Source organism: Chenopodium album, chromosome 1 (genome assembly GCF_948465745.1).
Source record: "Chenopodium album chromosome 1, dcCheAlbu1.1, whole genome shotgun sequence".
Taxonomy (NCBI): Eukaryota; Viridiplantae; Streptophyta; class Magnoliopsida; order Caryophyllales; family Amaranthaceae; genus Chenopodium; species Chenopodium album.
The window spans coordinates 32,045,704-32,063,365 of record NC_137834.1 but is presented as its reverse complement, the minus strand read 5'-3'; the positions used below and the strand labels follow the sequence as shown (position 1 = coordinate 32,063,365).

General features: G+C 34.2%; 1 protein-coding gene and 1 long non-coding RNA gene across 9 annotated transcripts; both read right to left on the bottom strand.

The window, feature by feature from the left end:
* Window positions 1–1,639: 1,639 nt before the first annotated feature.
* LOC145643187 (cytochrome b5 domain-containing protein RLF-like) lies at window positions 1,640–13,101 on the bottom strand. 8 transcript variants are annotated; one of them, XR_014115744.1, is made up of 8 exons: window positions 12,910–13,101; window positions 12,543–12,796; window positions 12,209–12,312; window positions 12,027–12,067; window positions 11,090–11,156; window positions 10,815–10,952; window positions 10,311–10,445; window positions 1,640–2,028 (listed from the first exon to the last, which is right to left on the bottom strand). XR_014115744.1 is itself a non-coding variant. In XM_081694349.1 (8 exons), exons 6-8 carry the CDS (start codon window positions 10,855–10,857, stop codon window positions 1,913–1,915), a joined length of 294 nt encoding a protein of 97 aa, XP_081550475.1. In that variant the 5' UTR covers window positions 10,858–10,952; window positions 11,090–11,156; window positions 12,027–12,086; window positions 12,209–12,312; window positions 12,543–12,796; window positions 12,910–13,069; the 3' UTR covers window positions 1,640–1,912. The 8 variants fall into 8 exon arrangements, 4 of the variants coding, with proteins under 4 accessions (XP_081550475.1, XP_081550469.1, XP_081550489.1 ...); XR_014115743.1 differs by having other exon boundaries at window positions 10,815–10,949; window positions 12,910–13,100; XM_081694349.1 differs by having other exon boundaries at window positions 12,027–12,086; window positions 12,910–13,069.
* A 2,951-nt stretch (window positions 13,102–16,052) lies between these two features.
* LOC145580070 (uncharacterized) lies at window positions 16,053–16,829 on the bottom strand. The gene is made up of 2 exons (XR_014099278.1): window positions 16,595–16,829; window positions 16,053–16,305 (listed from the first exon to the last, which is right to left on the bottom strand). It is a non-coding gene; the product is annotated as an uncharacterized LOC145580070 (long non-coding RNA).
* Between the last annotated feature and the right edge of the window lie 833 nt (window positions 16,830–17,662).

Sequence of the window (17,662 nt, the reverse complement as noted above, 5' to 3'; positions counted from 1 at the left end):
ATGATTTATTTTATTACTTTGATTAGTTTAGTTTTTAATATGTGTGAGTAGTTTAATTTCTAGGGTTTATGGGAATCTAATAAATAATATGAAGGGGTAAATTATTGTTGTTGATTATCAATGCTAGATTATTTTCCTATTGATTGATTTAATGCTCTGTGACTAGATTAGGCCTATCTTTTATGCATGAGTTTGACAATATTGATTCAAGAATCGAGATATGAGAATTAATGTTTAGGTCTAGTTTCAATAGGCAAGTTAATTTATAAATGGTTAAGTCAAGATTCGAGAGATGAGATTTAATACAGATAAATTAATTGTGTGATTGTAATAAGTAGCGAGAGCCCTTTACAATCTGGTTAATTGATGCATTGATGATTGACTATTATTGATTGTTGGTATTGCATGATAATTTCTTATTGGATTGTTTTAATGTTTTACCATTGCGGCTTGTAAAAGTATAGCAATATTAAATTGATGAATCGAGCAGATGTTAATTTGATATTAAAGGCTATTTTCAATAAGAACTTAGATCTAGTAAATTGCGAGAGCCTGTTAGATCTATGTTGATTAATAAATTGCGAGAGCCTGTTAATCATGTTATCAATGCAATGTCAATGATTGATTACTATGTTTTACCCTGGAGTATTATTTATTGGTGAACCTATACCCTAGATCCCTTTATATATCGTTTTCTCTCTACTCTTATTCTTTGTAGTTTAGTTTCATACTTAATTATAAATATTGGTTACTTAGATAATTTAGATTATAATAATTAATTAGGAATAAAAAGACTTGTTTCCCTGTGGAGATCGACTCTACTTCCCTATCTACCTTAGTTAGTGATTTAGGTAATTATTTTTGATTAGGGGATACGACTTTACCCTGTCACCTAGTAACTCAAGTAACCCTTGACCGAGTAACTCGAGTAACCCATGACCGAGAAACTCCTCGAGTAACCGTTGACCGAGTAATTCGAGAAAACCCCTGATTGAGTAATCCCTCAAATAACCCTTAACCGAGTGAACCTCTCGAGTAATCCCTATCTGAACCCTACAAGTAACTTATGACCGAGTAACTCGAGTAACCCCTGACTGCATAACTCGGATAAACCCTAACAAAATAACTCGGGTAACCCCTACCACACGGTGTGACTTGCTGCACCGAAAAGTTGTGTGATAATATATGTTGTGACAAAATTGAGTTCGAATAAGTGAAAAAAGATAAAACAATAATCGAAAATAAGCTTCTCACTCCTAAAAACAAATGAAGTATACAATCTATGTGTGACCTTGTAAGTGGGATTTTACGGATGTTGCTATAAAAAGTATGTTGTTTTTGTTTTTCATGGATTGTTTTGCATTTGAGTTAAAACTCACATGTCATGCTTTCGCCCTAAAATTAAATAAAATTGGAAATCAAATGATAAATTTATATTGATCACATGCTTTATATTCAGATTATGCCCATTAGTAGAGATATACAACTTTGGTATGTGCAATATTAAATCAAATTCAATAGAATGATTTGTATATATATTATGCCAAATAATAAATTAGGAAAGTAAAAGCAAGGATCTACAGTCATGGCAGAATTAAACTAACGATTTAAAGTACGCATGGTTCTCACACAATACAAGTATATAATACAAAGTACAAACCCCTCACTCATTAAAGATACCAATTGTGGCTTTTAAAATAAAACAAAAAAAAATAATTAATTAAGTAGGATTGCTCCACAAAATCATACAATGATTCATGATCTTAATTAAGAATCCAGCATATATATAATTAATTAAACATGAATAAAGTAGCCCTCAATTATCTATTAAAGTTGAATAGAAGTATCATAAGCAACACCAGCTTGCCAATAAGTAAGGATGAATTTAGGAACCAAAACCCATCTAGCTCTCTTACTTACACTTCCATCTAAGAAGAACCTCACTGTTAGAGGACCCCTTGGTGGATTTGCTATGTCCCAAACTGCTCCGTACGCTCTCCGGCATCTCTTCCATTCTAGGGCTTCTTCCTGTACATTTTTTAAAGACATCACTGACAGGGTAAAGTCGTATCCCCTAATCAAAAGTAATTCCTAAATCCTCTAACTAACGTAAATAGGGAAGTAGGGTCGAATCCACAGAGAAACGAGTCTTTCTATTCCTAATTAATTAATATAATCCACATTATAAAGTAACCAATATATTGTAATCAAAGGAAACTAAACTACGAAGATTAAGAGTAGGGAGAAAACAATGAATAAAAGGATCTAGGGCATAGGTTCACCAATAAATAATACTCCAGGGTAAAACATAGTAATCAATCGTTGACATTGCATAAATAACACGATTAACAGGCTCTCGCAATTTATTAATCAACATAGATCTAACAGGCTCTCGCAATTTACTAGATCTAAGTTCTTATTGAAAATAGCCTTTAATATCAAATTAACATCTGCTCGATTCATCAATTCAATATTGCTATACTTTTACAAGCCGCAATTATAAACGTTAAAACAATTCAATAAGAAATTATCATGCAATACCAATGATCAATAATAGTCAATCATCAATGCATCAATTAACCAGATTGTAAAGGGCTTTCGCTACGTGTTACAATCACAGAATTAATCTACCAGTATTAAATCTCATCTCTCGAATCTCGACTTAACCATTTATGACTTAACCTGCCTATTGAAACTAGACCTAAACATCAATTCTCATCTCTCGAATCTTGAATCAATATTGTCAAACTCATGCGTAAAAGATAGGCCTAATCTAGTCACAGAGCATTAAATCAATCAATAGGAAAATAATCTAGCATTGATAATTAACAACGATAAATTACCCCTTCATATTATTTATGGATCCCCATAAACCCTAGAAATAGAACTACTCACACATATTAAAAACTAAACAAATCAAAGCAATAAAATAAGTCATGATGAAGGGAAATAAGATTAAGAGAAGAGAAATCGTTACCAAACTAATCTGTATTAATCGAAATAATCAAGAACAAGAGTTGAGAGAAGAGTTAAGAGAGAGAAAAGATCCTAAGTAGAGAGAGAAAGTCTAAGAAAAAAGATCCTCTAAAAATTCCGCACAAAATCGTATTTAAACGTTTTCTAAAACAAGAATTAAAACTAAACATAATCAGGTCTTCTAAAAACGCACGCCCGATCGGGTGCGCCTTTTTCTTCGCGTACTTCCCAAGCAGCATCGCCCGATCGTGCTAGATGCTCGCACGATCGGGCGCGCCTTAGCATGCACAGCACTATGGTTTACCGTGCCCGATCGGGCTAGAGGTTGCCCGATCGGGTCTTTGCTCCCCTTTGAGGCTTGGAATTCGATTGGGCTAGATTTCTCGGCCCAATCCGGATTTCCTCTCGGGTCTTGAATACTTGGTACAAATGCCTCGGGATCCCAAATACCGAGCCCTTAATCACCGACTCTCACCGATCCTGGGCTCCAAAAGTGGTCGCGTCCTTCTAGCTTCCGTAGTTAATCCATAAAGTCCGGGAAAATGCTCCAAGAGTGCAATTTCCTGTAAAATACAACTAAAACTACGAAAACACTAGAACACACAAATTAGTAATAAAAGTGGCCCGAAAGAGCCAAAAACACTACTAATAACGACCAAGGGACGGGGGTAAAATACTATATAAAATGGACATATCAAACTCCCCCAAGCCAAACCTTTGCTTGTCCCTAAGCAAAGAGCTCATTAATGAACATATAAAACATACTTCACCCCAACAATCAAATCAAAAACCAACGATTCAAGGCAAATCTAATGAACACGTTTCAACATCAATCAATCTTATTCATCTAATCACCCTTCCTCCCCAACAATTGTCAAGTAGAGCAAACCACAAGAGCATATAGAATTCAAGACTAGTGCTCACACACTCAACTCTCATTTATGTGTCGAGTAAAATATGTACTCGATCGCTCTCCAACCAACCCCTTTATTGTGAACAATGCCCTCCCAACTCACACTCTCGTGTGTATAAAAACATTGAACGCTCGTCCTACTAGTCGACTCGAAATATGTCAAGTCATAACTCGCATTGACAAACAGCAATTTCACATTTACATAACTTCTATGCACAAGGTCGGAAGGTCTTTAAAGCTTGTAATGTAAGGCTAGGGTAAAGGTAGGATAAATTTGGGATTATGTGAGAGAAAAGCTATGCATTAAGGGAGCCAAATCCTAATAAACCCATGATCAAAATAACGATGATCATACATCTCCAACAACATAACTAACTCCAACAAAAACCACCAAATACAACTCCAATCATCATAAACAATCCCAACACTTACAATAGTCACTCATAAAAATACGACAATGTAGAACTTTGAGTGAAAAACAAACTTTGAACTCATTCTTTTTTTTCTACTTGAAATTTTTTTCTTCTTTTTTTTTTTCAACAACCTTCAAACAGAAGATTTGAGCATTAAAATTTTTCTTTTGCTCTTTTTTTTTCTTTTTAACCCATATTGGAAATTTCAACTTTGAAACACAATATCAATATTTTCCAATCAAAAATCAAAGAACAATAACTCTTCTTTTATTCCCACATTGTGCAAATAATATACACACCACAACTCCCTCACCTCACCAACTAATAGCTCCCCCAAGCCAAGCTTGGGACTAGTGACCAATGGGGCTCAAATAGGCTTGTAATGTGGCTAAATAAACAATAAAAGGGCACAAGAAACAACATGGGTAACAAGAAGGGAACAAATGTATCTAATACTCTGAAGGCTACCTAAAAGAATGAACGCATTCGTCCTCCTCATGTGCATAGTAATAAGTCATGAAACAGTACTCATAGTTGCAAACCAATACTCAAATTCATTGACATACCAGAAACTATGGAACTATCACACATTTCCTAACCAAATCAACTAGTCAAGCACTATATTCACAAGCAGTTGGCAAAATTGACGCATGTTTAGGTTTCAAGGCAATCAAACATCAAATTATGATTGACTAATCCACAATATTTATCATCAATAACCAAGAATCAAAACAATTTTGAAAAATTTCAAAAAAAAGGGCACATGGAAGCATGATTCATAATTCATTGGAATAAAACTAACCTAAGAAAGCAATAAAATTTATACTAAGAAAAATAAAAATAAAAAGATAAGAGAGAGAGTGAAAGATGTACTATACGAACACGAGAACCTCCCCCCAAGCTAAATTAGACAATGTCCTCATTGTCTTAAAGGGAAGCTAGTAGTCAAGGTGACTACTCTTCATCATCACCACATCAATATCACCAAATCCTCGAGGATTGCAATGCATCACTTTGGAACGAAATTGGGCAAGAAAGAAACAAAGTGTTAGTGGAAAAAAGTTCAAATTTGAGTCAGGTTCACTATTCTGATTATAACTTTTGATATATAAATGATAATACAGTGATTCTAATTGCATTGGAAACTAGACTTGAAGATCTTTCCAACGACAGGTCACACGCAAAAATTGGATAAGAAACGCAAAAGTTATGGCCTGTCGAAGTTGACAAAGTTTGCTGACTGTATGCGCGCCCGATCGGGCGAGCTCTGCCCGATCGAATACGAGTGCAGTTCCAGCGTGAATGAAGCTTCTCTAGCTCAAAATCTGCAAAAAAACAAACTCCCACAAGCATTAGTTACACTCTCCTTACCTCTCTAAAAAAATCAATAAAAAAAATAAAATAAAATAAAACACACACACAAAAATAAGAAAAAACTAAACTAAAAAGCAAATTAAAGTACAACGCCTTGAGTAACTTATCAAATGCTCCTGCAAACATTTCATTAAACACTATATTGGGCTTAATTGCAAGCACATTAATCCCTACAAAGAAAAGGTCAGCAGCACATAAAGAGAACTCAAGGTAGAAGGAAAAATCAAAAGAGATAGATGAAAACACACCACAACCTTCTACTTCCTCCGTTAAAAATTTAGAATTAATAGAACGAACATGGAGGTAGTCATTGTCTTTATCATCCAATATTGACTTGAAAATTTCACCCTTACGAATAACCTCATCGTCAACAAAGGAATTTTCAACCACCGTTTCTACAACTAATGATTTTTCAATCACCGGTTCGTCAACCAATGATGTTTCAACCACAAATTCTATAACCGATGGTTCTTCATCCTCAATAACATTCACATTATTATAGTGTCCATAGACTTTTTCATCAAGAGCCTTCCAATAACTTTCATTAGCAACTAATCGTTTCCGAATATGATCATATGTATACGGAAAGACTCTAAAATCATCCGGAGCACGCACAAAAAACTCACTATAAGGGCATTCAGGATTTTCATGACAAAGACGTTGACAACTACAGTAGTTAGGTGCTGCATAAAAATTATATAATTCTTGTAGTGACATAAGCATGGATATTTTCAACTCATAAAAAAATTAAAATTAAAAATTAAAAAAAAAAAAAAAATTAAAAATAATCTAGACTCTAATAATAACTAGAAATAAAAATAAAACCGTTTCCCCGGCAACGGCGCCAAATTTTGACAGGGTAAAGTCGTATCCCCTAATCAAAAGTAATTCCTAAATCCTCTAACTAACGTAGATAGGGAAGTAGGGTCGAATCCACAGAAAAACGAGTCTTTCTATTCCTAATTAATTATTATAATCCAGATTATAAAGTAACCAATATATTGTAATCAAAGGAAACTAAACTACGAAGATTAAGAGTAGGGAGAAATCAATGAATAAAAGGATCTAGGGCATAGGTTCACCAATAAATAATACTCCAGGGTAAAACATAGTAATCAATCGTTGACATTGCATAAATAACACGATTAACAGGCTCTCGCAATTTATTAATCAACATAGATCTAACAGGCTCTCGCAATTTACTAGATCTAAGTTCTTATTGAAAATAGCCTTTAATATCAAATTAACATCTGCTCGATTCATCAATTCAATATTGCTATACTTTTACAAGCCGCAATTATAAACGTTAAAACAATTCAATAAGAAATTATCATGCAATACCAATGATCAATAATAGTCAATCATCAATGCATCAATTAACCAGATTGTAAAGGGCTTTCGCTACGTATTACAATCACAGAATTAATCTACCAGTATTAAATCTCATCTCTCGAATCTCGACTTAACCATTTATGACTTAACCTGCCTATTGAAACTAGACCTAAACATCAATTCTCATCTCTCGAATCTTGAATCAATATTGTCAAACTCATGCGTAAAAGATAGGCCTAATCTAGTCACAGAGCATTAAATCAATCAACAGGAAATTAATCTAGCATTGATAATTAACAACGATAAATTACCCCTTAATATTATTTATGGATCCCCATAAACCCTAGAAATAGAACTACTCACACATATTAAAAACTAAACAAATCAAAGCAATAAAATAAGTCATGATGAAGGGAAATAAGATTAAGAGAAGAGAAATCGTTACCAAACTAATCTGTATTAATCGAAATAATCAAGAACAAGAGTTGAGAGAAGAGTTAAGAGAGAGAAAAGATCCTAAGTAGAGAGAGAAAGTCTAAGAAAAAAGATCCTCTAAAAATTCCGCACAAAATCGTATTTAAACGTTTTCTAAAACAAGAATTAAAACTAAACTTAATCAGGTCTTCTAAAAACGCGCGCCCGATCGAGCGCGCCTTTTTCTACGCGTTCTTCCCAAGCAGCATCGCCCGATTGTGTTAGATGCTCGCACGATCGGGCGCGCCTTAGCATGCACAGCACTATGGTTTGCCGCGCCCGATTGGGCTAGAGGTTGCCCGATCGGGTCTTTGCTCCCCTTTGAGGCTTGGACTTCGATTGGGCTAGATTTCTCGGCCCTATCCGGATTTCCTCTCGGGTCTTGAATACTTGGTCCAAATGCCTCGGGATCCCAAATACCGAGCCCTTAATCACCGGCTCTCACCGATCCTGTGCTCCAAAAGTGGTCGTCGCGTCCTTCTAGATTCCGTAGTTAATCCATAAAGTCCGGGAAAATGCTCCAAGAGTGCAATTTCCTGTAAAATACAACTAAAACTACGAAAACACTAGAACACACAAATTAGTAATAAAAGTGGCCCGAAAGAACAAAAAACACTACTAATAACGACCAAGAGACGGGGGTAAAACACTATATAAAATGGACATATCAATCACCACCAAATATACATGAACGTAGATAGAGCTTTTACAATTGATTTCTCATTATAAGTGTTAAAAAAAATATGCGAAAGCCTATTTATGCAACCGGACACATCTATATTTTTCATCGTAATAAAACGATGTGTACTAGCTAGTGATTTATTATATAATTGAATGGTGGTGAATTGCAATTGTATTTATTTAATTATCACAGGTGACTTAATATTAATACATTAATTATTCATTGAACTACTATATACCATTTGTTAATGTTAATCCTCTTATAAATTAAATTATGATGATTAATTTCAACATTGAATTTATTACTTGAAATTTTGGAGAGAAAGGTTTTTTAAAAAATTTTAATTTCTATATGTTTGCTTCTCCACTCCAATCAATATAATAATCAAATTCAATTAAATTGTTTTCCTATTGGACATACATTATAATTATTTCTAGGATTTAAAGATTAATCTTGAACCATGCATCAAGTTAAAGAGAAAAATTACAAAAATATTTATTTCTTTATCTTAAAAAAATAAAATATAAATAAAAGGTTATTTTTGTATATACCTCAAACATTTCAACAGCAGTGTCATTGGCCACTAATTTTCAAGGGACAACATAGTCATCTAAGATTTTACTACTAAATAACTTTATGATGGAACAATCATTTTCACTTCAAATTTATTTTAGTGTCGGGGAGTGGGGTAGCACTAATTGATAAGAGCTTTCCTCAGTTTGAAGGAGAAATAAAGATAAAGCTTCATCAATATCTAAAATGCATCAGGAGTATAATAACTTAGAAGGGAGTAAGGGAGGGAGATAGACTATGTTGGATGGGTAATGCTCCGAGTGCTATGTATTATATGGCCCCACGAAACTATACAAGTAAGACATAATTATGATAAGTCTTATCTATATAAGTAGTCAACTATCCTAGCTGCTTGGCAATGGTCTTCAACAATTTATAAAAGGCGTGTACTTGGGTATAATACTCACTATACACTCTTGACCATCATCTCAATTGCACAAAGCCACAAAGCATTAAAGCAAGACGAACCTCTTTAGGTTCAAGAGAAAGCCTTCTAACCTACTCAGTCTAATTCATTTAACACTTGATCTATGGGAATACGGAACCTAGATAAAGTAAAGCATCGTGCCAAAATAATGATATCCAGGACCATTTGTGGGGAATGCATTCAGGCTATTTATATCCTTACAAAAATATGAACAGTTGAGAACCACCGGGCAACACCCAGTGGCCAGCACATTCATTTCTGGTGAATACAGGAAAGAAGGCTATAAGCGGTGATAGGGACACAGGGTATGGTTGTACACTTGTACTGTTCAGACTATAGATAATCATCATACTTACCCATGAAACTTTCTTTATTGTGGTTCACTTGGTAGACATGCTGAAGCAATAAGAATGGGGACATTGCTCAGAACACCTGGAAGTTCAGGCCAACTAAATGATAGCCCAACTAAAGATAAAAGCTTATGATCACTCATTGTATCTAGTTTTCATGAAAATTTTTGCAATATAAATGGGGGCATTGCTACACGTGGAAGCTAAGGCTTCATGGTTGAGAGTACTAATAAGGTCTTCCTTTGTCTATTATGCCATTGTTTAATCCTATCTATTATGAAAGTCACACTAATTGTTCCTGCTATTTCATTTATGCAAAGGTTATAATTTTCTAACACACCATAAAACCCAGCAGAAATTCTTTCCAAAATCACCACAGGACTCAGCAGTCAGCACCTAAGCATATATATTAAAAAAAAAAAAAAAAAAAAAATTAAATCAAATTCCAGGTTTTGATAGCCTGTACCCTTCTTCCTGATCCCATACTAATTCCCATAGGTGGCATTCTTTTATCTACTGACTACTGTTTAATACAATGGACCCTGTTTTTTTCCCCTATTGAATTCCTTAAACAGCAGAAGCAGTGTGCATTTCATTAAAGAAAATTTTAAAATGCAGGGTATATACTGCAAACATGTCAGCAGACAGAACATAAAATTAACTTCTGGATGGTAACAAGGATATTGCTCACAGCAGGCAGAACATAGCATATGGATGGTAACGAAGATAGATAAAACTGGGCACAATAATGAAGACAAATAAAGTACATAGCTAACAGCAAAAACAGTGTCCATACCTCCAGGGTGAAATTTCATGTATGGAGAAATGTTATACACACGTCCATGCACAACTGTCCACATGGTGCCTTCTGATTGATGTTGTTTGACTTCACTCATAGGTATAAGCCTCCTATTTGACTGGCCATTCAATCCTATATTAACAGTTACAAAAAATTAACATTAAGGAGCATTCCTGATCACTTAATATAACCAAAAAGCAAGAGTCGCCATATGAAATAGCCAGACATCTAATTCTAGGCTTGCATACACAATTGGGGAAAAAAAGAACAAGACATTAAAGAGCATTAATTAATGACCACTTATATACAACAAAAGACAGTAGTAGCGATAAATCATTGTCGCTCATCTAACTCTTGGCCTGCATGCACAGTTAGGGTATTTGATCAATTAAAAAGGGTTGAGAGGTGGGGTGTCTCCTGCCTGTTATCAGGCTTCCCAACACCCCCAAGCAAATTCATCCAGACACAACAATTCAACAAAAATATACTACATGAACCAACCTGCTAGGTCAGGATGCGTACGAGTAAGCTTGACCCAATCCATTGGACTAAAACCATTTTAAAAAGGAACCTTGGCCTGAGTTGCAGGCTTCTTGGCCACAGGTTTCAGTTCTGATGATTCCTTTAATGGTTTCCCTGCTGGTTCCAGTCATTCAGTTTTAAAATAGATATATAAATAAGTAAATAATGCATTACTTCAATTGATGCAACAATCAAGCTTAGAGGAAAGTCAGGACATTCGTATTAAGGGGTAAAAAAAAGTGTGGGAAGCTTACATCACAAACATAGAATCATGGATTTGGGGAAAAGACTCATCAAATGGATCCAGCAAGAGCAACCGTTCTGCAGAGGATAAACCGAATGGATGAAAACTTTAAGCAAGAAGTTGTCTAACATTTTGAAACAAAATCTATTTTCCCAACTTCACTAACTAACATTGGCTTAGCTTAATCAATAGTTCAATACAATAAGTCAATAATAAAACAAAAACCACAGTTCCTTCATCTGGGTATTTAAGATCAAAAACAAAGAAATGAACGCAATAGAAATATAAGGAAATGTTATCATTTGGAGCCTTTTAACCTCTTAGCGAAGAAAGAATCAATCATCAACGTGATCAGATGAATAAATCGAGCTCAACCAAAGAATGACTACTTTAATCAAACATGACCACCTATTCCTGTAATTTTGTTCTCTTTCCCACACTGATAGAGCATCATTTCCGATAATTTACTCTCCTAAATGTCTAATAACAAAACTAATAGAAACGATACACTTTTTTTTTCTTGAAAAGCAGCCTTAAGTAAGAGTAGCTACATAATAATTAAGCTAAACTCCATGCATTCAACTCTCAAATTGCGGCAAACACTACAAACATAATATATATACAACATACAGCAACAACAATAAATAACCATAATTAGCCGCCGGATTAATACAGAGCAGCAACCAGACGATTCGGATGCAACCTAGTAATGGGCACCATAGAATCAAGCAGTAGCATCGAGGCCAACAATTAAAAAAAACCAAAAATAAAAAAAAAAATAAAAAAAAAAGAACAAGAACCCACAAAACACACTCATATAACTCTAACCCATATAAAAATTCAAGCAAATATCATCAAAATTCTAAAAAGGGCATTTAACAATAACACCTCTTTTAATACCAATTATCAGTAACCAAAAGAGCAAAAAATTATCAATAGCCGCCTACCTATACTCAGCAGCTGTGTTTAGAGACAAAAGGCCGAAATGCTTCTCATAAGATGCAAATCTAAAAAAAAAACTCATCAGAAACCCTGAACCAATTAAATTTGAGAAACTTAATACAAAATTAATCAAATCAATTAGGTAATCTATGTTTATAAAATAGTTCTAAACTACTTCACGACTCACAAATTTTCCCTCTTCAAGCAGTTGGTTTCCATAAGGAATCACTCCGGGATTGTAAGAAAAGTTAGACATCCAGAGTCGTCCCATGAGCAGCAGCAAAAAGCCATCTGACCACGACCATAAGAAATCAATTAAATTAAAGAAATTCAAATCAAAATTTTAAATGTAATCAAGAAATCAAAAGAGGTTCAAAAAGTGGAAGAACCCTCAAGATTCCTTTAAATACAAAAACCCAAATTTATGCTTCAGAATTTAAATTTACATATATATAAACAAAATTCAATCATCGAAACCATTACAATTCATCATTGATAGAAACAGAAAAGAAACAGCTTACCTCAGCTCTAATGGAGGAAATCGAATGATGTTTTGAAGGAATCAAGAAATAATACCGAATCGATGGTGAAATCGAAGAGGTTAGATATACGACGGCGGCGATTGAGACTATTTCGTCGGGGAAAGTATTTCTGAGCATGACCGGCAACTTGCGTAGGAGTTCGAGTTTTGAGAAAATTCCTCGCCAATCACCTTCACCTTCCTTACTCAATCCAAGCAAAATTAACTTGTGTTCATCTTCCGTCCATGGAACACCTAATTAATCAAAATCAATCGATTCTTCATTTAACGACAAAAACCTAAAAATAACTTGGATTGAGTTCGAGTTTTGAGAAAATTGAAAAATAACTTGAAGTTTCCAGAAATACCTCGTTTTCGTTCACGGCTAACACCACCAGCAGCAGATGAGTTTTGAGGAAACAAAAGTGAAACCTTAGCTTTGAACATGGTCGAACAGCAAAAGGTGAAAAAAAAAGTAGTGAAATTAAAACCCAGATCATAGAAAACGGAGGAGAAAGAAAAAAGCCTTAAGAAATCACAAGGGCAAAAACGGAAGGGAAGCATTCAGCAAGAACAAAAAAAAAAATATGACAGGGGCAAAAACGTCCTAGCACTATTCATAAGGATTTTCCAAAGCAAAACTTCCTCAACCCAATTTGGCTTTTATAAGGGTTATGGATATGGATTAGTTTGCAATTATGTGAAAAATAAACCAAGCTTTTAAGCACAAATTATACAAGTAATCATGCCTAAAGAGGTTTAAAATTGCATATAAAATATGTATTGAACCAATTACATAACCACCATAAATATGCAATTAATTTTCATGGTTAGAAAAACTTAAAATTTTTCGTCAAAACGAAAAATCCCTCGAAAAGTGCATTTCTGGTCGTTTTTTTGGCTAAAAACCGAGTCCTGCAAGGGTGATACCATTTCCAGAACGCCTTTTCCACCCAAAATTCACTATTTTTGGGTCGAAATCTGGGTTCGGGGCTGATGATAGCTTAAATACGAGGTTAAAATATATAAAACGAGCTACTAATCTAATTAGCAACTCAAAACAAGAAAAAATTAAGCCATAAAAACACCTTGAAAAATATTATGATTTAAAAAAAAAACGAGCGAGGCTCCAATACCGTTGTTGGGGTTTGGTGAGTTCGACTCGCCGCGGAAACAACCCCGACCCAAAGAACCACTCGCAATTAATAAAACCATAAAGCATAACAAATAAACATAGAAGGATAAAATCGGAATTTACCTTTGAAGCGTGCTTCGCCCTCAAAGTCGGGCTCTTACTTGAAAGCTTTAAGCTCCGAAAATACGCGAGCCTCCTACGGAAATCCACCCGCAAAAACTACTAGCGAGTTTTAGGTCCGTTACCTCGAGGTTAGCGAGGTCCGACCAAAACCCAAGTATTATATGAGTTTAAGAGTATTTGCTAATGCAATGCTCTATTGAACTCCTACTCAAGCACTCTTCCCAAAAACCCTAGATAGGTATTTATAGGCAAGAGGGAGAGTGGGAATTTCTATCCCATCAATGCGGGAGTCATGAAATTCCACAATTTATTTTAAAGCTAAATTAAAATAAATAAGCAAACTAATAATAAATCTACAAGTGGCACTATCATATGTAAAGAGTGGTGAGGACCACATGGAGAGTAGGGGACCATACTTGCTCCCCACTCAATACTCTCCTTGTGCCACATGTCCCTCACCCCACTTGCTTCCCCTATTACTCGGCCTTATGGCCCAGCCGCAGCCCATCCGAGAGCCCAGCCCCACACTTGATGTTGCGGGCTGCTGCTATGGCTAGTGTAGACACCCTTTTGTGTCTCCCCAAAACCAAACCCATTGATGAGTACCTTTCACGTCGAATCATAATCGAATGAAGCGAAAGTGTGGAAAGTCTAGTGTTGTGGATAGTTTTAATTTCTTTTCGCTTCTCTCTGTTTTTGAAAACTTATTTTAAGAAAACAGCCAATCCAGTTTGGTTGGTCCATGATATGGGTCCAATAGTAGTGTAGTTGGATGGGGCTTGCCAAGAGCTTTCCAACGATATATTATAAGCCCAATTCCGATGAATATTGAGGAAGTTATTTATAATATATTATAAGTTATTATAATAGTAGTGTAGTTGGATGGGGCTTGCCAAGAACTACTATGAATATATTATAAGTTATTATAAGCCCAATTCCGGGCCCAGTTTGAACTTTATATGCGGCCCAATGATCTAGGGGAGGGCCTAATATGATTTATCATTCCTAATGCAATTAGGAATGGTTTTGGTCTTCTAGATTCTTCTAGAAGGTTCTTTTCATTCCTAATTCAATTAGCATTGATAAATTGACTTTTGTTGACTTTTCAGAGTTTTAATTAAAATCAAAGAGCATTTTAGAGGAAAAGATACAATTTTATCCTCCTATACGGCAAAATTTATCTGATTTTAGAAAACGCGTCAAAAACAGCATTAGCGCCCAACGCCAGCCATTGGCGCCTGGCGCCAATAAGCTGGCGTTGGCGCCAATCTCGTTTTGCGTGCGCCAGACTCTGTTTTGTTAATTTTATCTTTTTGGCTGATTTTCTATATAAATAACGTATTAAAAACTTCGTTTTCATTCAATCAACAACCAGCTTTCAATTATATTCACCTACAACCAGTTTTCATTCGCAATCATTAATTCTCTCATTCTCTTTAATCATTCACCATCTCTCTCTTTCTTTCTCTTTTCTAAACTTGCTTTTCGCATACAAAATTCCGCATTCACAAGATCTAGAAACACCTAACCAAATTCGAAGTTGCCTTCGCCCTAGATGTGAAAGGTTTAATTTCTGAGGGTTTGGTCCCAAATCTCTCTTTCAATTATTTAATTTAATTGTTTGTTTATTATTTTCCTTGAAGTTACTAACGTGTGTATTTTGTTATTAGAAAGAGGTACGAGGCATCAAAGTAAGTACTTTTAATGATTTATTGATGTTATGATGTAGAAATCATGTTTATGTTGTTATGATATTCCTAGTATTTTGTCTAGGGTAATTTTAATATTAAGTATGATTAAAAGTATGATGCTTCCTATGTTCTTCCTAATATTCACTACTACAAAAATGGCCTAGGAGACCGTGCAAAATAGGGATAAGAAACCATAAAATATATGGTGCCTAGGTAGTAGGTCTCTTATCATAAGAGACTGTAATTTTATTCCGGTGTCTTAGATTGAGTAAAGAGACCGGTCATACCTGACAACTGGTCTCTTAGGTCCTTAAAAAAAGCATATTTAATTGCTTAGACAAAGATACCGTAAATCTTTGGGTTACTGGTTTCTTTGATAAACTCTAAGAGCCCAGGTTGTATAGATATCCGGTTTCTTTGCCTTTCATAAGAAAAAAAAATTATGATGCTGATTCAAATTTGTTGCTGCAATTAAATTGAAATTCTAGAATTACAAAGACAAATGAATAATTACAAAAATTTTACACCTTAAATTGTAAAAGGTAAAGCACGAAGAAAATACAGTATAATAAATTCATTTCATAAGAAGTATTCTTATTTTTGAGGGAATATAAGATGTATTCGGTTACATGAAAAGCAAAATTACATAATACTAATATAAATCAACAATACTTATACATAAATTACAGCCTCCATCTTAAAAAAAACTATTCGCCCAATTAGCAATTTAGCACAATCTTCTTTGTTTAACTTCCTTTGGCTGCACATGCATATGACCTTTAAATTGGAGCTTGACCAAATTCAATGTCATTTCCCTGCAAAATTGATAAATGGGAAATAATTATAAAATCACTTCAAAAATATCTAGTATCATAATCATTGTATAAATACACTTCTAATTTAAAAAAAAAATCAAAATTTCAAGGAGGCAACATTATTGAATCTGAATATTTAACTTTTTTTTTAATAGATATTAAAACACGCACAATTTGACAATACAATAATTCTTTAGAGTATCCAATTCAACAAAATAAGCGAATTAGAAACGGAAAGAAATAAAATCAAATGAGAAATTATTGAATTTGGTTGGAGAAATACTCTTACCAATCTTAATGGTTGAAAGGTATACGTCGATACGATGGGTACAATAGCAAGACGAGCAGACGGCGATCAATGTGACAACACGGTGAGCACGCGGTGGCGAATATAATGGAGAAAAGGCGAACAAGATTATTGAAAGGCTAAAATTTAACAACTGAATCAATCTTTTTGGTAAATAAGTGTAATTTGTTCGACTGAGAAAACAATGAGTAAAAAAGTAGAAGAATTATAGAGGTGAGAAGTGAAGAACGGCTGGGATAGTGGGGTACTGGGGTGGGTAGTTTATAGGATTAATTAGGTTTTCAATGTATTTTTATTATTATTTTTTTTAATAATATCATATTTTTAATATAAAAACTCATATAAAATCTAAGAAACCAGAGCCTAAGGATATAAGGTGTCTTATTTTTACCTAAGAAACCGAATATCATGAAAATAAGATTTCTTTATCTAAGAAACCGGATTTTAAATTTATATAGTGCCTTTAGAGTGGTTCGTTAGGTCATTTTTGTAGTAGTGATTTATGATTGTTAGTATCATGTTAGGGTTAAAGATTTGATTTTTAATGCTTAGTGACATGCTAGGGTTTGTTATTAATCTTGTTAGTATCATGCCTAGGATCTTGCTATTATTTTTATGCTTTAACATGATTAATATTATTATGATTATTATTATTATTCTGATGATTATTATTATGATTATACTTTATGATTTTATGATTATAATTATTATAATTGATTATTATTATTATGTTGCTTGATGCTTATTTATTTTTGTTGCTTGATCACGCTTTTTATGCATGTTTAAAGGGAATTGGTATTTGTAATCACGCTTAATAAGATATTTAATAATCTTGTTTAGGTTTAATATGATTATAATTCAAGTGATCGCCAATAATAGATTTATTTGTGCATTATATTCAACCAACATAGATTAAACAGGTTTAGGGTTAATCCTATTGATTGCATGTTAATTAAAAAGCGCACATGAATACGATCAGAATAAAGTAGAGACCTATTATTAGGGCAGGTCCAATCTCTTTTAGGTTGGATTTGTACCTTCATCCCCGAA

Bases quoted from the DNA above. Each gene is read 5' to 3' on its own strand.
- LOC145643187 (XM_081694349.1), bottom strand. From the start codon at position 10,857: ATGGATTGGGTCAAGCTTACTCGTACGCATCCTGACCTAGCAG. The intron at 10,446-10,814 runs GTTGGTTCATGT...CTGTTAATATAG, and splicing joins TACGCATCCTGACCTAGCAG to GATTGAATGGCCAGTCAAAT. The intron at 2,029-10,310 runs GTATGGACACTG...AAAAATGTACAG, and splicing joins CATGAAATTTCACCCTGGAG to GAAGAAGCCCTAGAATGGAA.